We start from the raw sequence: 20079 nt of genomic DNA, 5'->3' as shown, positions 1-20079 counted from the left end.
TTTCTAGTATATAATATATTGATGATCTTTTTTGCCCTCACACACCATACGTACATGTGTGTGTGAAAATCTATTATCTAAAGTCTCAGGAAAAAAGAAATTCGCATGCTTTACGATAAGATAATAATACAAACTCCAGTAGAGAACCTAGAAACTGTCCGATTCAGGTTTTGGGAGGCGTTTACCCTCTTAAAGCAAGGTAATTTTATTTTCATGATAACTATATAGCAAAATATAGCAAGATAATTTTATTTTCATGATAATTTTACACAGCTGTTTCGTTGTATCTTCGACGTACCTAAATATATGAAGGATAAACTGAACCAACACGAGCAAAAAAAAGAACAGCTTTCTCTTTATATTTGTCTTTATAGCTCCATTTCATTCTATATCATTTTACCACTTTCTCTTTTATGTCATTTATTTTTGATTTTATCTTTTTGTACGTATAACTACTCTTACATTAGTTATTAATAGTTGGTGTGTTATCACTTTAATTATTGTGCTTGAATTGTTGGAAGAACATATGAAAAGGACAAGAATAAATAAAATAAACATAATCTGCACAAATAAATAAATGAAACAAAAATTGCATAAAACTTTAAAAGGTTAAGAAGGTGATGATACATGGGTCCATCACTAAAGATTTTTTGTTTGTATAGTTACCAAAAATATTTTAGCTATAATTTACATATTTTTGTCATAAATTTATGTTTGCTACAATATTTTTGTCTATAAGGTTGTCGCAAATTAAGCGTTCGATTTGCTACAAATTTACAATAAATAAAACAATGTCAATTTGCTTCAATTTTGTCTCAGTATAATTGTCGGTCAACTCCAAGTGGCAAGTGTTGGTCAACACCAGGAAGGTGTCGGTCGACACTACTCCTTCGGCAGACGGTTGATACTTGTTTTTCCTGGTTTGATTGTGTTGTTTGTTATTCGTTGAACATTTTATTCTCAATTGCTTGTGTGTATAGTCCAGTAGATGAGAGGATTGCCGTACTGAATATTTGTGATAATACTCATGCGTCTCAATTGTTGTTTGTGATGCAGGTAAATGTAAAGTGTGATCGTAGCATCAAAGCAATGAAGAGAAAGTTGTTTTAGTTGCTAGAGATGAGTCGTTAAAATATTGTTAGGTTGTTGGTTTAATACTTAATGACTTTGTTGGATGATTCACTATTGGTTTATGTTTAGATTGATTATTGATTTATTAATTTTTAGATTTAATTGTTGGTTAAATGTTGGTTTAATATTCTGTTATGTTTGATGTTTGTGTTGATTGATGTTATGATATTAGTGAATATAAGATCACTAGTTAATTATAATATTAAAAACATTAGAAAAAAAAAAAGCAGATTGAATCGTTTCAAACTATAAAAAAATATTTTCTTTGGTATCAATTCTTCACGCTAATAATTTTTCGAAAGAAAACTAATGAAACGATATGTTGTATTTTTATAAATGATTTTTGAAAATAAAAAATATAATATTGCGCATGGCGTATGGTAACTGTATAATGATTTTACAGATCACAATGTATCATCATATAATATTGTCTAGAATCGTTTTCTGACGGTCACTTTCTACATGCATGTTAGACAAAGTAGGAAGGTTGTGTCCACATAACTTTGGGAAAGTTAATCAAATAATACATGTCTCTCAGTTGAGATTTTAATTCAAAACCATACAAAAAAAAATGTAGACAATAATTGTGAAATGTTGATAAAGGGATTAAATATTATAGTTGGGAACAAGTGAATATTTTGGTGAGGGTGAGGGTCCATGAAAAGAAAGAATGAATGAAGTAAGTGACAACTAAATCTTTTTCAACAAAAAGAAAAGGGAAGCGACCGAATATGCCTCCTTCACCGTCCGTTCACTCTTTGTTCCCTCCACCACTCTTTTTTCGCAACCCATTTGTTGTCTTCTTATTTGATTCTAAATACACTCATTACAAATTTGGATCTGGCCATAAAACTTCGAATTCTTATAAGAATCACTTTCATTAGTGTATATATAGACATTTTGTTTCAGATTATTCGGTCGGAAATTTTGTCCAGTGATGTATTAGTCGATAGATTTGTAGAATTATTTTTGTCGATATATATATAGCTGCATATTCGATAATTATTTTGGAATTAAAAACTAAAAATTGATGGTTATATACTGAATATAATTATATAACAGAAAATGAGATGTATGGTATGTAGTTCTCTTTTTCCTTCTTTTTTTTTTTAATGTCCATCATACCAAAATTGTTAGAACTCATGAAATCTATATCAGGTCAAGAGCACAAACAAAGAGCTACGATCTTGTACATCAAATACTTCATACAGTGAATGTTTTTTTGTTAATTTAGGATGTGTATATATGGTGAATATTGATTGCAACAGAAGTATAGGCACTTTTCTCTTCTTTTTTTTGGGACAAAATAAGAAAGAAAAGACATTTTCCACTAGTTTACATATATATATATATATATAAAATGTAATGCATCATTGGAGTACTCAAGGGACCAATACTGCTCATCCTTTCCGTTATTTGATACGCTTAAAATAAGATTCATTTATAAATCAGTGAAAGAAGACAAATATTATCTAAATATGATTGGAGGCTTTCACATGATATATCACTATCAACCAATCACAAAACAGCTTTGGAAGAAGGTCACTTGAGCACGTACACTAGTACACATATGAACGCTCTATATTTATTTCTTTACTTGATGACATTACATTAGCACTGGGAGATGTATCTAGGAGTTAACCATTTTTGTATTTTCATAATAAAGCTTCAAAATTATTATATGAAATCCAAAACGATTAGATTTTTATTTTTCTCTGAAAATTGTATTATAAGAAATTCGCATGAGTGGGTTTTAAATTAATCTACATTTTTCTAAAGTAAAATTTGACATGTTCGGAATTAGGTCCACCTACAATGAATGAACTAAATGTGTGATTATGGCAGTCGTAATAATGTAACCACTGTGACAAGTACAGTTAATGCATAAATAAATTTTATGTTACTGAATGACTAACAAGAACAAACTACATAAAAAAGGATAAAATAATTCGAGCGGCCACTTTTAAGATAATTCTAATTGAATTAACCACATACGAAACATGTCCCAACACCAACAAGAAAAAGTTTGTCAAAATGCTCCTATACAAATGGGTTAGAGCACTCAAGCAGGTCATGTGTACACCAACCATATCAAATTTTGGGTGTTTGCTTTTTAACCCAAAAAGTAAAACGCATCGAATCTTTTCTTATGATTTTGCCATAATAATAATAAAATTTTGGGACTAGTTCAATTCAAGTGAGGAAAACGTGTCTGTGTCTTCTTGGTAAAACTAACATTAAAATTTTGACACGCATGAGTTGCTTATACAATCAGTAATTCCAATAAAGCATCTAAAATTGCATTTCAATAGTTAACTCTACTAGTCTCTATCAATAATTGTCACTAACAAAAAAAATAAGAAACATCTAATGAAAATTGAATGGTCGTAGCTTTATATTTTAATTGGAACCGAAGATTGTTTAATCTATCATCCACTCAGAGTTACGTGGACGGTCGATTATTTTATAAGAAAATTGTACTATTTATATGGCAATAGAAAACATAGTTTTTGAGGGAAATGACAAAATCATTATGATCCCAGGTAATATTAAATTAAAATAGCCATTTAAATTCTTTTATACCATGCTATTTTGATAGTTTTAACTAATTAATTATATCAACTAGATTTTCACCATACATGAGTGTGATCTTATATTTACTCCCTCCGTATCATAATATAGGCTGTTTAGAAAAGTTTTTTTGTTTCATAATATAGGATGTTATCAAGTTTCTATGTAACTTTTAAATTAGTTTAATACTTTATATTATCCAATCTTGTTTGTGATTTGTTAAACTTTTTTAAAATGGTCATTTCTTAATCTACGTGTTTTACTCAAAACATCTTATATTTTAAAGCAGAGGGAGTATTATTTTGAACTTTTGTATATTATTTATCGAGTTAAAGATAACATAGTCAAATACACTAAAATATCAAACAAACATATTTTGATGAATGTTAAAACATCATGGTTACATTTTGTTCACGATATATCGCTAATTTTCTTTTTCTTCTTAAATAGCAATTGTTTTAGTTAGCTGCCAATCATCAAAATCAATCTATGAAATAGAAAGAAATTTTCATCGACGGTCTAGTTTTCCTCTTTTTGCTTACGTTTTGATGCAAAGTTGTTTTGTGTTTATCGATAAAAATTACAGTTATCTTCTCCGAAACTTCATACACTCGCCGACAAAAGAAAACTTCATCCACTCGGGCTTCTCGTAACTTGCACTTACATGTCAATAACTACTAGCATTCACAAAAGTCCACGAACCTAACAATTGGCCACAAATACTAAAATACTTATATACGTAACGACAACGAATCCATATATGTATATACGATTATACGAAACCACATTTTCTTTTTTCAAACGGTCGAAAACTGGCCACGCTTTGAAGTGGCGATTGGCAAAAACATAGATAAGAAGATTTAAAGTGTTAAAATTATCAATTACAGAAATGATTCGATATAGTAAATGTGAGGTTTTCGAAACTTTTGAAATATTGCCTATAGAATCGTCTGCCACTTAGATCACTTATTTATGAATTGAATAAATATTTATGTTATTTATTTCTGCTGAAACAAACGAATTGATATTTTTTGGATTTGATAGTTTGTGGATTGAGGAATTTAGTTCTTGTTCAAATTCGTCTTTCGATGTTTTCAATGCAATATCCTTTTTTTTTTGAGGCAAACTTCAATGCAATATCCTTGCATAGAAGAAGTTACTGTTGTTTGTCCCAAAAAAAAAAAAAGTTACTGTTCTACCCATATTAAAAGTTTGTTCACCCCAATTATTTTTTACAAATTTTGGAGTGTTTAAACTAAATCTTTTTAAGGGGGTATTATTGGTTTGTAAATTGAAAAAAGTTTTAAAGGTTTTAAATGTTATGTAGAATCTATTGTTATTAGATCGAAATTTTGTTAAACTCTTTTAAAGTTTTATGTTATTAGTTTGTGATTTATAAAAAATTATTTAAAATCTTAATAAATTTAGGTTATTGTATTCAAACTTTTATAAAGTCAATAAAAGTCAATAAAAGTTTTGTGTTATAAAATTAAAATAAAAGAATATATGATTGTTAATGAATTCAATTATTATGTTATTAGTTCATGATTTTATACATTTTTCACAAAATAAAATCATGAAAAGTATCACTAAAAATACAGATATTGTTGGAAGACATTACCTTTGAGTGTTTTAAATAAATAATAAATGGAAAAACAACACAAAATCTCAAATATGTATAAAATCCAAAAAAATATCTAAATGTATTAACTCACCTTTGCTTTTTTAAGTTGTCGATACTCGACAACTCTTTGAAACCGTCTTCTGCAACCACACATTTCAGTCGTTTCTTCCAATCGTGTCATGCAACCGTTACTTTGACTGATAATTTTTACTGTGTTTGGCGTTATGGAAAACAATTGAATAAAAATATAGATAGACTAAAGTAAAAAGAGGAGATTTTTTTCTTCTTCATTGGACCAATGAAAAAAGGAAATGACAAAAGAAAATAATTGTATTGGACAAACAAAGTCATTTGAGATAAAACACACAAGAGTCAAAAGGTTTTTTGTGGTGAAGGGCTCTTCAACACAACATAAAAGTGGAATCATTCCTATTTATACCAAACCTAAACCTCCCTTTTCTTCTCTTCTCTTTATTTTTTTTCCTCATCCCCAAAATATCTCTCTGTCTCTATATCTCCGATCAAGTAGTGTTTTGCTCTCTTCGCGAGCAGCTTCGATGTCTCGTAGTTGCTCACAGTGTGGAAACAACGGCCACAACTCCCGCACTTGTCCCACAGAAATAACCACCACTGGCGACGACAACAGAAACGCCGGCGCCGGAGAGAAAGGCATCATGCTGTTCGGCGTCCGCGTCACGGAAGCTTCGTCACGTTCTGTTAGAAAAACTGTCAGTATGAACAATCTCGTTCAACTCGATCAAACTCTCGATTCTAACGGCCCTGTTGAAGACGGTGGTGGTTACGCTTCAGACGACGTCGTTCACGCTTCCGGTAGTAGAAACCGTGAACGCAAACGAGGTTAACTTTTTTTTTTTTTTTACTTTCTTTAAATTTTATAAAGTTCTTTTTTACTTTCTTTAAATTTTTATAAAGTTTTTTATACTTTCTTTAAATTTTATACTTTTTTTTCCATTTTCTTGAAATGTTTAGGAACTCCATGGACAGAGGATGAACATAGATTGTTCCTCACGGGACTGCATAAAGTTGGGAAAGGTGATTGGAGAGGGATCTCAAGAAACTTTGTGAAAACTCGAACTCCGACTCAGGTAGCGAGTCATGCTCAGAAATACTTTCTCCGGCGGACAAATCAGAATCGTCGCCGTCGTAGATCTAGCCTCTTCGATATCGCTCCTGACTCGGTAATAAAAAAAATCTATTTCATTATCAAAATCTTGAATTAAAAAAGAACATATGAAACTGACACATACGGTTCTGTTGTCATCAGTTTATAGAATCTATACAAGAAGAGAGTCAAATGCAAACACCACTTGAAGGGATACCTCTAGGATCTAAACTAAACCGTCCAGTTCCGGTTCCGATTCCGATTCCACCGTCGAGGAGAATGGCTGGTCTTAACCTTAGCAAGAAAGCTCCAGCGACAACTACGGAGAAGATGTTTCCGCTGTCGTTGAATCTTTCGTCGGCGTCCTCGTCTTCATCATCCAATGAACAAAAGGCACGTGGTGGATCACGTGCCTCGGGGTTCGTGGCGATGTCGAGTAATGGAGATAGTATAATGGGAGTGGCTTGATGAAGAAGATAATGTTTTAATTAATTTATATACTATATAAATATATAAAAGATCTAATGGTGATGATGATTAATGTGAAAAAATTTGAGAGATAGGCTAATTAGATACATTGATCAGACTCTCTGGTGAATTTTAAAGATTGAATTAGTTGTTGTGTACAGTTTTTTTTTTTGCCCTTTATGGGGAAAAGGGAGAAAAGAAACGAGTTGTCGTTTTTGTTATGTTTTGTTGTTTAAGATAATATGGGTGATGATGGTGAATTGATGATGCAGTGAAACAACAAGTAGGTCTCTTTGTTGTTTTGGTCAAAGACTTCAAATCAAATTCAGAAGTCGAAGATAGGTTTCTGTGTTGTTTTTGGTCAAAGACTTCAATCAGATTCAGAAGTTGAAGACTACTTCAATCTTCAAGCTTAAGATAGTTATATGGAATTTAATTGTGTCATAGAATTGGTTATTGGGTTAAGGTTAAGTGCATCTGATATGATATGCTTTTCTTATCTGATAAGACTTTTTCAATATAATTTGCCGTTTTTCTCGGGGTGTGTGTCACATTCATGAACCAAACACAGTTATATCACTATAGTAACAGTACGCATTTTGTTTTATGTTTGATGTCATTTTATTTTATTGCATATTAGTATTGAATTGTTTTAGGGTACATCAGCCTAAAACTATATCAGTTAGAATGCATACCTTGTTAAAATGTCTCATATCAGAAGTGTAGAAAATATTAGGTTAAGTTTTTTTTTTTAAATTAATTTTCATTTGTCACTTTGTTTTCAAGTTGAGAGTGGAGCCTATTTTAATCTCTTTAGCTGACTACACAACTATGAAAAAAATATGCACTTCAGACACAAATCTAACCAGAACCATTTCTACTCTTAACCTCTAAACTATAACGAAAATTTCGTCAAACTTAGGATACTATCACTAGTTGTAGTAGGATTTACAAAACTGAAGTCATGTGATGATGTGAAGGGTCAAAGGGTCTATCATATCTATTTTAGAATTCTTACTAAGCCCCAATCTCAGTTACATTGATGAATCTCGTCCATTACAGAAGGATAATGGGCTCAATCGATGAGTTGACGATAAAGTTTATTACACTTGAGAAATGCAGTTTGCTTGGCTACTGTAGTAGTCTCCGTTATTATGGTCATTTCTCATTAGCAGCAGCTCTATGAGTTTCTCCCCTGTTAATATTGTTTTGATACTCCAAAGTCCAAACCAAAAGTGCCACTGATTTTCTCCCCTGTTAATATTGTTATTAATCAATAATTCCTCACACAAACAAAATTCAACTAAATTCGTATATTCGAAATTGTTGGCTTCAATATCTTAGCATAGTCGTGGTGGTGGATAATCATTTTTAAAGTTATCAGAGGATTAATTTTTCGTCTCGCAAATCATATCTTTATAACTTTTTTTATGCATTAAATTGAAAATGTTTTGTCAACAAATAAAAAAGAAGTATATTCTACATTTCAAGCTACTTATATTCCCTGTTTTAGAAATCGCTAGGTGCTAGTCGAGCGGTCGAGGTGGGCCTAGCGCCTAGCGAGAAAATTGGAAATTAAACGGGAATTAATCGGGGACTAGTTTTAGAGTTATTTTATTAAATTAACAATAAAATAAAAATATATTGTACTAAATATATGTATAATTATGTTTATGTTAAAAGGAAAATATCAAATAAAATATAAAACTATAGTATTGTCTTTAAAATTATGTAAACACATTAAAACATTATTTTCAAAGAAAATTTTATGATTTTTGTTAAAATTTATACATTAGTTATTGTAAAACATCATAATCTCTTAATTTAAATGTTTAAATAACAAAAATAATTATGTTTGATTTTTATTTGGTTCTAAAAAAAAATTGGTATAATCAAAATTAAGCGGAATTAAGCGGAAAATAATCAGACTAGACATGCATAATCGGATAATCGATGCTAGGCGGAGATTAGTCATTAATCAAGGCGGAGAGGGTGGGACTAGCGATTTTGCGGGGATGCTAGGCGGAGATTTTTAAAACAGGGCTTATACTTAAGGTCCTTCCAGAACATGTTTAAAAAAAAAACAAAAACAAAAAGCATTCCAAAAATGACTGTCCTACACACCAACAGTTCAAACACGTTTTATATTTTTTGGTCAAATAAAAGAATTTAGGTATAACATACTAACAGTAATCATTTTGATCTTAATCAATTTATCTAAATAATAATAATTTTAACCAAAAAAAAAAAGATTCTTGCGTAGAAAGTGCTTTGGTACCTACTTTTACTCCTTTTCTTATCAAAATCAAGACATGAAAACACTCAGAAACTGAATAATGAATACTGCTCTCAAACGACATCGTTTTAGTTAAAGATACACTTTATTTGTTTTTAAAGTTAGCACAGTTTGAATTTTTATTTGTGCCATCCACAAAGCTTGAAACTTTAACAGTCAATGGCCGTCTCTTCCGCCATAGAAAGGAAGAAAAAACAAAAAAAAAACTTTGCTCTTTACACGAAACCCTAAAGAAAACAAACCAAACCCATCATGAAGACGATCGTAATCTTCTTGTTTATCATCTTAATCCCATTTTCTTACGCCGAAGACGACGTGCTCTGTCTCAAAGGCCTTAAAGCCTCACTCAAAGATCCTTCAAACCAACTCAGCTCCTGGTCTTTCCCCAACTCATCATCATCATCTTCATCAATCTGCAAACTCACCGGAGTTTCTTGCTGGAACGCTAAAGAGAATCGAATCATCTCTCTTCAGCTTCAGTCAATGCAACTCTCTGGTCAAATCCCTGAATCTCTCAAACTATGTCGGAGTTTACAATCTTTAGATCTTTCCGATAACGATTTCTCCGGTTTGATTCCTTCACAAATCTGTTCATGGCTTCCTTATCTTGTCACTTTAAATCTTTCCGGTAACAAACTCGGTGGTTCAATACCTTCTCAGATCGTTGACTGTAAATTCTTGAATACCTTAGCTCTTAACAAGAACAAGTTAACCGGTTCGATTCCTTCTCAGTTAACCCGGTTAAACCGGCTCCGACGACTTTCTCTCGCTGACAATGACCTCTCCGGTTCGATTCCTTCCGAGCTCTCTCATTTTGGTGAAGACGGTTTTAGCGGCAATGATGGACTTTGCGGGAATCCGTTATCGAGTTGCCGTGCGTTAAACGGTAAAAACTTAACGATCATTGTGATCGCCGGCGTTGTTGGAGCTTTTGGTTCGTTATGTGTTGGATTTGGTATGTTTTGGTGGTTCTTTATAAGAGATGGGAGGAACAAGAATGGTTATGGCGTCGGAAAAAGTAAGGATGATAGTGATTGGATTGGTTTGTTGAGATCACACAAGCTTGTTCAGGTAACTCTGTTTCAGAAACCAATAGTGAAGATTAAGTTGGTTGATCTAATTGTAGCTACTAACAGTTTTGATCACGGGAATATCGTTGGTTCGTCAAGAACTGGAGTTTCGTACAAAGCTGATTTACCTGATGGGTCTGCATTGGAGGTTAAGAGGCTTAGTAATGGTTGTTGTGTGGTTAGTGAGAAGCAGTTTAGGGCTGAGATGAGCAAGTTAGATCAGATCAGGCATCCGAATTTGGTTCCGCTTCTCGGGTTTTGTGTTGTGGAAGATGAGAGATTGTTGGTGTATAAGCACATGGCTAACGGGACGTTGTATTCTCAGTTGCGGGATTGTTCTATGGATTGGCCAACTAGGGTTAGAGTTGCTGTTGGAGCAGCTAGAGGGCTAGCTTGGTTGCATCATGGAAGCCAACCGCCGTATATGCATCAGTACATTAGCTCGAATGTGATTCTTTTAGATGAAGATTTTGATGCTCGTGTTATGGATTACGGTTTGGGGAAGCTAGTGAGTTCGAGGGATTCTAAGGATAGCTCATTTAGTAACGATGAGTTAGGTGAATTCGGTTACGTTCCGCCTGAGTATTTAAGCACCATGGTTGTGTCTTTAAGTGGAGATGTGTATGGGTTTGGAATTGTGCTTCTTGAGATTGTTACTGGACAAAAGCCTTTTTTGATTAACAATGGTCAAGAAGGGTTTAAAGAGAGTTTAGTAGATTGGGTGGGTAAGCATTTGAGTAATGGTAGAAGTAAAGATGCTATTGATAGAAGCATATATGGTAAAGGATATGACGATGAGATAATGCAAGTTTTGCTAATCGCGTGTAGCTGTGTTGTATCGAGGCCTAAGGAAAGACCGTTGATGATTCAAGTTTATGAATCTTTGAAGAATTTGGGAGATCAATATGGTTTCTTCCCTGAGTATAGTGATGAGTTTCCTCTCATCTTTAACAAACAAGAACACTGAGAGTAGTCTTTGTAATTTGATCGATCTAAAAAGGTTTTCTTACATTTCCTCTTTACTCAATTCTTTTTTTTTTTCTTACTCAATTCTTTACTACTTACTTCTCTATCATTCTCACTTTTAACCGTGTTTGTTGGTTTCTTATTTCGTGTGCCATATAAATTTTGTGCATCATGTGATGCATTGATGTATCCCGGAGTGTTGTAACATCTCTACTATTAATCGAGAAGTTTGTTAGCATAATATGATATGCTTTTATATCATTGGTCTGATCATCTGATGCATATACGGCGGTTGATATCCTTAGAATCTCGGGAACTCACTATTTAAATTATTAGATAAAAGATAAAATTTTCATTTTAATTTAACAGAAAATTTTCGAATTTTAATCAAAAAAAATATGGTAATTCATACTGTTTTTTACGGTTTATGTCAAGGGAAAAATCCTTAATAAGGATAATGGTTGTCTGATGAAGAGCTTCTTGCTTAAATATTGTTGTGTAATGATTTGCATTGGGATATAATAAACTGGAAAGAAAAGAGTACAGGTAGTTTCGTGACTAAAGTACGTACTAGTATAGTGTTAAGTCTTTGTTTCATTAGCTAATACAATGCATATTGTAGAACATCATTATTGATAATATTTAGCTGGAAAGAAACCGTAGAAGGCTGCAAGGACATATCTTGTGGAAGAGTTGCTGTAAAATCAATCAAATTGCATCTATTAATTAATATCACGTTTTGGTTAGCAAAAACCTCCCTCAATTCAATCTAACTGCAGTTTCTTGAGCGAACGAACGATCACGTACTACAGTTTGCAGCATACGTTGAGGGATTGCACTCAATATCACTTGGCGAAAGAGCAAAACAGCTAAAATATATTGTATAATCCAAAAATATTTGAAGACCAGAAATGTATTGGGCTTCGCATTAAATTGGGCTTCCCAAGCTCAAGAGTCAAGACGGTTAATGTTTCTATAATCTTCAGCACGTAATTTAGTTTTTTGCACATCTTAACATATAAGGAAATTTTCTAATTCAAAAAGTGTAAAACTGAACGTGGAGATGATGATAATATTCATTTTATTGAATGTTACATTTTTAGTAGATTTTCATTAAATAAAAAAATAAAATATTAGTTTGATAAATGGGAAACAATGAAACCAAGTAGAAAATTTAGAAACTACGTGTATCAACATTTGGCAGATGCAAGATGCTACATTAAATAATAAATATTTATAAACACAATAGTTTCTATAACATTTCTCTATATAAGTAAGAAATTGAAATTCTTTAATCTCAACTTATTCGTTTCTCTATTTCTGTTCTACGAAATCCTCCATTCTAATAATATAATCGTCTTCTTATATACAATGATGAATATTTTGTTCTTCATTTTATTCGGTTTCATCCTTATCCTTGCAATTGCTGTTATGGGATACTTGTGTGTGAAGAGTGGTCAAGAAGTGACGACGTCGAGTGCTTAATCAGATTTTTTTTTCTTTTTTCTTAATAATGTAGTTGGAGAGAAACTAAAAAGTTTTATCTTGTCTACAAATTGTGTTGCTCCATTTTATTATGAAGTTTTCTCTCTCAAACAGGTTTAGCATGTTATGATTTTTTTTCATTAATAAAATTTGAGTTTTTTATTTATTTAAGAGAGTTTTTGTTTAGCATCATAATGTGTAACAAACGACAGTTCTCATTACATTTATGAAGTCTTTGCTTATTATATTATTCTCTCACAAAATGAGATACTCTTGCCTAAATCACAACACAGCAGGGCTCTTTGCCCTAATCAGCTATGAAGTTTGAGAGTTACGTACCTAACACTAACAGTTAGGTAACCCATAATGTTAGAGAGCTCAAAGTCTTGAATCGAACAAGAGATTAATCGGGAATGCAAAACTCTTATGAGTCACCAAGGTTTCCAAAAACACATTTAGATTTATTTACAAATCTCTTGGGAAAGAAAACCCTAGTTCGAGGTAGGAAATATTGTTTGGAGATTACAAGTTATATGGAGTCTCTAGTGATGATAACGCACACAATATTGGGCATGTTAGATTTTGATTGGAACAACATATATTAGAGCATTAGCATTATGCATCACTAGTAAAATATGATTATATAGCTACGCTTTTTTGCTAAAAAAAAAATAATAACAAATATTAATTACAAATAGTTACAAATTAGTGACAAAAATTTAGATAATAGATTTTGTAGCTATTTGGTTACTAAACGTAACTATAAAATCACAAATAGTAACAAAGACAAATTGAAGCAAATTTTCTACAAATTTAGAGACATATTTGTTGTAGCACAAGTGCAAACAAGAAACAAGACAAGACGTAGCAGATTGTAATAAAACCTACTAAAATAATGAAAAAATTAATTTGTTTTTTTAATTTATTAAAATAATGAAAAACTTAGAAACTGAGTTTAAAGAAGAAAAAAATGAAAACCTAATTCTTAATTTGGTCTCCTCCCTTAGTCTCCAGATGTGTTGTGTTCGTTTTTTGTCTGAGTTAAGTTGTGTTCGTTTTTTTTTTTTTTGTCTCGGATTCATGGACAGTGGTTAGAGGATTTTCACCTATAAAGAGCTAATTGGATTGTTTAAATTCTTCAGTTATAAAGGATTAAGGTGAGTTTAAGGTACAGATTGAATTCATGGAATCTTGTGATGATTTTATTCTAAGTCTCAAAATCATACCCTCACTTACGTAGGTTCGTGTGTACGTGATTATTGAAGCAACAAGTTTGCTTTGTGATCTTGCTCTGTATACATCACTAATTTGGCTTCATTTATATGTAAAACTAGCAAGTCATCGACACATCTGGAGGGTAAAATCTTATGATCACTTTTGATATATAAAGTTATAAACTCCAGTTCTCTAAATATCGAATCTGCATCGCTTGAGCCCAAATCTGTCAACAAAATCGTTGCTGGTGGAGAAGATATGTGGGTTAGACTATGTGATTTCCACACCGGAGAGGAGATTGGTGAGTGACTGGAAACTAAAAAACACTTGCATAACCTTAGTTTTAAGCAGATTGACAGTGTGTCTTATGGTATAGCTTCTTATGGTTGTCTTAAAGTTTTTTTTTTTGGTTTTGATGGGTCTGCTTTTCTCTGAACTTTAAGGATGCAACAAGGGACATCATGGTCTTAATTCTATACTGCAGGTGAGTTTGGTATTCGTTTTGTTTGCTATGGTGGAGAATCTGTCTCCCCATTGTGATCAGTCATATACCACAACCAAAGCTCTGCATCGTTCTGTTCTTCGTTTTGGTTTCTAGATTAGTTAGTGATTGGCGTAACTTCATTGGGGATTAGGAGCACAATGAGCAGCTGAAAAGACTGGATTCACTATTAGCATCTGAAGAACACAAGGAGAACCACAAGTGTTGAATCGAACAAAAGATTAATCGAACAAGGATAGCAGTGGAGTATTAGATATTATATTTATATTTAATATATGATATTAATTAAAAAAATATAATTTAAATGTGTTTCATTAAAAAAATTAATTATCACTCATTGCTATATAATTTAAAAAAAATATATTTTACATTTAATAAAATTTATAAATTGTTATATATATAAATGTGTAATTTAATAAATTTTAATTATATATATTTATAATGTAACACATTAATTACAAATAATAAATATATATTATAACTTTTTTTATAAAATTTTATATCTATATTTAAATTTTTAATTTCAATAACTTTTTAAAATATATATAATATAACACATTAAACTAAAATAATACGATAATATATATTATAAATATTATATCCATATGAATATTTTAATGTATTAAATAAATTATTATATTATTTTAAATAATAACATTAAGTAGTTTCTCATATATATTATGTTTATAACAAATAAATTTATTTTTTATGAAATCATAATTTTCTATTTTTACAAAAATAATTAATTATTTAAAATTATCTTAATATATATTATTATTTTACAGTTAAATGCTTGGAAAATGTTTCAAATGAGAAGATACAAAAAAAAAAAAAAAAAAAAGCATATGAGAGCATCTGCAGCTTCGCTTATATGATCTCCTAATAAATATTATTGGACAATAAAATTAAAAAAACTTATACATATGCTCTTTCAATCAATGCCTTAGTTAAATCATTATATGAAAGATCGATGATTTGTGATTAGACAAAGAGAGTATTACAGTCTTCAGACCAAAGCGAAAGAAAGAGACAATTAATTAACCCATTAATTGATTAAGTAAAGATTCCAAAATAATAGAAAAGAAAAGACAAATCTGATTCAATAGGGTTTAAACCAATGTTTTCAAAACCGGACCGGACCGGCGGTCGAACCACGTTAACCCGCGAACCGGCATCATGTTCGGGTTGGATTAATATCAAAACTCAAAAAAAATTGAACCGGTAAAAAACCATATTAACCCGCCAAAAAACTAAAAACCGGTGAATCATTAAACCGGATAAAACCGAGTTCTACGTTTTTTTTTGTAAAATTAAGTGCAATTAATTTAATTAATTACTTTTTCTAGTTTTCTTCTTAGCAAATTAGCAATAATAGGATTTTTTAGAAAATGAAGATTGAATGTTTTACATTCTTATTATCTTATTGCTTTTAGATTTGAATTTCTAAAATATTTTACTAGTACTGGTTATACTTTGAGTTTGTTACAGTTTGAGTTTATTACCTTTTATGATTATTGAAGTATTTTATTTGGTATATGCAATTATATCATAGTTATAATCATTGAAAAAATAGAACACATATCTATACCTATTATTTATAAAAATATCATCAAAATCAATTGAACTCGGTTGACTCCGGTCGAACCATATTGACTCATGATCCAGAAGCTTTCCCGGTTCAGTTACCGGTCCGGTTTTAAAAACATTGGTTTAAACTTTCTTAACTTTGTTTTGGTTCTCTCTCTCGTCGCCTTGATGTAAGAATACGCCGGCGACCGTGTGTTTTGTGTTTGTGCTGAGTCAGATAAAATCATCCGTCATTCCTGGTTGGAACACGAAAAGTCGAACACAGACACCTGTTTCACCCAAACAAAAGCGAAACTTTAGAAAGCGAAAAACAAATTCTTACCAACAAAAAAAATCAAAATCGATTCATGAATTAAGAAGGAAATACGAAACGATACCTCCTCTGACTTTGTTCTTCACGTCCGTTTTTGCTCTCCCACTCCCTCGTCGTCGCCACTCGAATCGAATCGAACGCTCTCGCTCCTCTCCCTCTCTCTCTCTCGCTCCCCGTAAAGTGAAGCGAAGGTGAAGTAATAATTTTTGATTTCTCCTAGTTTAACCCTACCTGAGACTCAGAGATCGCATGTAGACCGGTTTGGGATTTTCTTTTTGTGTGTGTTTAAAAACCGGTACAAACGCAAAGCAAATAATTTTGAAACCAAACCAAAATTAACCCAAAAGATTATTTCAAACAAAACTAACGATTAAAAACAAAACGTTAGTCTACTGTCTAGAGTCCAAACTAATAAATGATAAGATAGGCGGTTTTATTCTTTTTAGCAGAACCGAGGCCAAACTAGATAGATGCTTTTGTGCTACAAACTAGAACAAAGAGTAAAGAAGATAACTTGGTGAGATGTTGTTATCACATATTAGTTAATTGGATTCTGCACTTGGGTGAAGCTCCCCTAGGAACTAGCCTCTCAAGTTGGCTTTTCAAATCTTCATCAAATAGAGAATGGTAGCACAATATCAAATGTTCAAGATTTGGCATTGTCTCCAGGAAATACTTGACCTGCGCCGTCCACTTTTCCTTTTCTTCACTGTAAAAGGGAACATCGCCAAAATTGAGCATCTTCAAAACCTTCACCGGACTTGATGATAGGCAACTACGAATGTCCACCTCTGAAGATTTGCATAGACACCCGTCAGCGTCCTCACATTTAATTGTGCTTTTGTGATAGAGTCCCTACGTTATATATATATATATATAGAGAGATGAGAAGAACTTGTAAAGTCTAGTTTTGTTTGAAAAATTATGTTAGCAGAGATGTAGTAAAAAGGATATGTGTTGGTACTTCGAAGACGAGGGTTTCTAGTTTCGGACAGTTTTTGAGTAGAGCCGGCAATGATTCCCATCCCAAGTCCCCGTGAGTCCTAACAGTTAACTGAATCAGGTTTTTAAAAACCGGTATTGGTTCACAACAGAAAGTAAGTACCTGAAACAAAAACCAAATCAACTATATAATATGTAACACAAATTAAACCTAAAACAAATTAAGGGTAATAATTCAGATTACTAGGTTGGTTGGTTGTTTGTCTTCCTTTCTAGGTAACCGAAAGATATGATTAAAAAAAACAAACCTCAAGAGTGTTGGCAAATAAGTGAAGGATTTGAACATTGCTTATCCCCATAAATAGATTTGTTGCATCATTAACGACACACGGATGACTTCTCATTAGAAGACCGATTCTAGCTTCAACAAGTGAGGCGAAATTCATTGTTTCATACTTTTCCGCAACATGATCAGAGTATTTAAAGTAGACAAGATTCGGCGTATCGAATGAAAAACGATCCGGACTTTTAATTTCCAAGACGTCTTCACTGCATACCGTTAGCCTCTTGAGAGTTTTGGAAGACACTGAGCGGTTCCAATAATAACCATCCCAACGTAGATCAATCATAACTAACTCTTCAAGGACAGGACAACCAGAGATAAGCTTGACGAGACAACTATCACCGTCTCCAAACACAACAGAATTGAGATGGAGAGTCTTAAGCTTTGGAAGAAAAACATGTGCCGAATCAATGACGACAGCATTTGCATTTTCTATTCTCAGCCTAACAAGTAACTTGCTCACAAAGACACTTGAAGGCATGGAATGATTCGAAACCACAGTACCGCGTAAATCAAGATCCGATACCCCACGTTCTATCACATTTGATATCCAACTAGACACGCGAACTGGATAACGACCATTACACTTAAGAGAGAACCTATCTATTGTAGAGTTACCCTGCAAACCCAATACTCTATCCACGAAATCCATAAAATCCCTATGAACCTCATTCATGTCTCGGTAAAACAGTTGAGAACGCCAACATACGAAATCATCGAAATCAAGATTTGGTACGAAAGCAAAGAGATAGCGCCACTTTTGGGAGAGAAGTGAAGTCAAAGCAGCTTCCTTTGTGGTCAGAAACGACAATATGTGGCAAATCAGAGCTTCTGGTAGATCGCTGATTATATCAGTATCCATCTTTGTTGAATTCATAGTGACAAACCTGATAAAAAAACAACAACACGATAGATAGATCTCGAGTAAGTAAAAGGGTTTCACATATGCTTGTTACGAATCGAACGGAAAGCAGAATTTGCTAGATAAACATTAAAATTAATTCGCCACTAATTAAGGAATCACAAAATCATCATTCGAAGAAATCGTGAACCTCACTTGGCAACGAGATCAAAAATCAACAACTCTGAAGATTGATGGCGAGAGGGGAAGCGGAAGAGTAGATTAGGGTTTTTACTTAACTGTGACGTGGCGGTGACGAAATCGGAGGGTTTTGGGGTTTCCACGTCTGCTTATCGGTGTCCACGTGCTCCGCGTGTTCTTTTTTTGTGTGTGCGCGCGTTCTTTAATTTTGGATTAAAAGAAGAATGCTCTGTTTCAGAAAATTAATAAGACTTTAGTGGGCTTGTATGACAAATTAATTTAGCTACTCAAGCTAAGAACCGAAACAAGCAAAAAGATAATCGAGTATTCCCAATCAAAACGACAAATAATCCGACCGTACACAAGTCACAATAACTAAAGAACAAAAGGCAGAAAGAAGAGGAGAATCTTGTTTTAGTTGACGAGGTGATCAGAGATTACATGGATCTTGCAGTTTGGTGAAGCTTCTCTAGCAAAGTTGTTAAGTTGGCTTGACACTTTAATCAGATCATCATCTATTGATGTATCGTAATGTACTGTCAGTTGTTCAAGACGTGGCATTGTCTCTAGGAAGTGCTTGATCAGCTCTATCTGATTCTCTTCTATACCAGTTTCACCAAATCTCAGTACCTTTAAAGCCTTCACAGGACTTGACGATAAGCAAGTAGGAACCTCCCCTGAAAATTTGCATAGGCACCCGTCAACATCCCCGCATTTGTTTGTATATTTGTGAAGGAGTCCCTGAAACACAAGAGTAAACAACATCAAGAAAAATCTAGTTTGTTTGAAAATTGAGTTAGCAGATGCAATTAAAAGGATATATGTGTTGGTTACGTCGAATACAAGAGTTTCTAGATTGGGGCAGTTCTTGAGTAGAGTTGGCAGTGATTCCCATCTTACGTTATTATGGGTCTCCACAGTTAAATGAATCAAGTTGTTGAATACCAGCACTGGTTTACAGCAGAAAGTAAGAACCTGAAACAGCAACCATATCATCATCTGAAAATCAAATCAAATCAACTAATTAAGTTAACAAGTTCTTCTTCCCAGATCGTAACAAACTGGAGAGAGAGAATAGAGAGGAAGAAGATAATAGAAAGACTTGTTTTATTTCTCATTAAGTGTAAATGTACAGTGTATCGTTGTTTATATACAAGATCATTAATGTAAGCTAACATAAGCTATACTTAAGTTAATTATAACAATAATGTGCTAACATGCACTGTGAGACTAGTATATGTGTGATATAAGTGGAATTTTTTTGGAACAAAGCCTAAGGAAACACGTTTGCGACATGTTTTGGAACTTAAGATGCACGCTCTTGATTCACATATTCATCTTCTATTGTTGTCTAAAACTGTAATTACAAAATAAAAGAATAGAAACAATAACACACTTACC

The 20079-nt window shown here is 32.6% G+C and overlaps 3 protein-coding genes across 3 annotated transcripts; 2 read left to right on the top strand and 1 right to left on the bottom strand.

The window, feature by feature from the left end:
- On the top strand, positions 5755-7075 carry LOC104788086 (transcription factor MYB1R1). Its single transcript, XM_010513770.2, has 3 exons — positions 5755-6184; positions 6317-6525; positions 6612-7075. Exons 1-3 carry the CDS (start codon positions 5884-5886, stop codon positions 6915-6917), a joined length of 816 nt encoding a protein of 271 aa, XP_010512072.1. The 5' UTR covers positions 5755-5883; the 3' UTR covers positions 6918-7075.
- On the top strand, positions 9355-11505 carry LOC104788085 (probable LRR receptor-like serine/threonine-protein kinase At1g69990). The gene has a single exon (XM_010513769.1). It carries the CDS (start codon positions 9466-9468, stop codon positions 11248-11250), a length of 1785 nt encoding a protein of 594 aa, XP_010512071.1. The 5' UTR covers positions 9355-9465; the 3' UTR covers positions 11251-11505.
- On the bottom strand, positions 16831-18513 carry LOC104788084 (putative F-box/FBD/LRR-repeat protein At3g59240). Its single transcript, XM_019245520.1, has 3 exons — positions 17602-18513; positions 17316-17456; positions 16831-17206 (listed from the first exon to the last, which is right to left on the bottom strand). The coding sequence occupies exons 1-3, from the start codon at positions 18511-18513 to the stop codon at positions 16883-16885; spliced, it is 1377 nt and encodes a 458-aa protein (XP_019101065.1). The 3' UTR covers positions 16831-16882.

This window comes from Camelina sativa, chromosome 5, assembly GCF_000633955.1.
Source record: "Camelina sativa cultivar DH55 chromosome 5, Cs, whole genome shotgun sequence".
Lineage (NCBI taxonomy): Eukaryota > Viridiplantae > Streptophyta > Magnoliopsida > Brassicales > Brassicaceae > Camelina > Camelina sativa.
This window is presented reverse-complemented; position numbering and strand designations above follow the sequence as displayed.

What these genes read in the sequence shown, in the direction of transcription:
- LOC104788086 (XM_010513770.2), top strand. Translation starts at nt 5,884, where the DNA reads ATGTCTCGTAGTTGCTCACAGTGTGGAAACAACGGCCACAACTCCCGC. An exon ending in AAACCGTGAACGCAAACGAG is followed by an intron (nt 6,185 to 6,316) that starts GTTAACTTTTTT and finishes TGAAATGTTTAG; the next exon opens with GAACTCCATGGACAGAGGAT. An exon ending in TCGATATCGCTCCTGACTCG is followed by an intron (nt 6,526 to 6,611) that starts GTAATAAAAAAA and finishes TGTTGTCATCAG; the next exon opens with TTTATAGAATCTATACAAGA.
- LOC104788085 (XM_010513769.1), top strand. Translation starts at nt 9,466, where the DNA reads ATGAAGACGATCGTAATCTTCTTGTTTATCATCTTAATCCCATTTTCT.
- LOC104788084 (XM_019245520.1), bottom strand. Translation starts at nt 18,513, where the DNA reads ATGAATTCAACAAAGATGGATACTGATATAATCAGCGATCTACCAGAA. An exon ending in TATTTGCCAACACTCTTGAG is followed by an intron (nt 17,457 to 17,601) that starts GTTTGTTTTTTT and finishes TTTTTGTTTCAG; the next exon opens with GTACTTACTTTCTGTTGTGA. An exon ending in TAGAAACCCTCGTCTTCGAA is followed by an intron (nt 17,207 to 17,315) that starts GTACCAACACAT and finishes TATATAACGTAG; the next exon opens with GGACTCTATCACAAAAGCAC.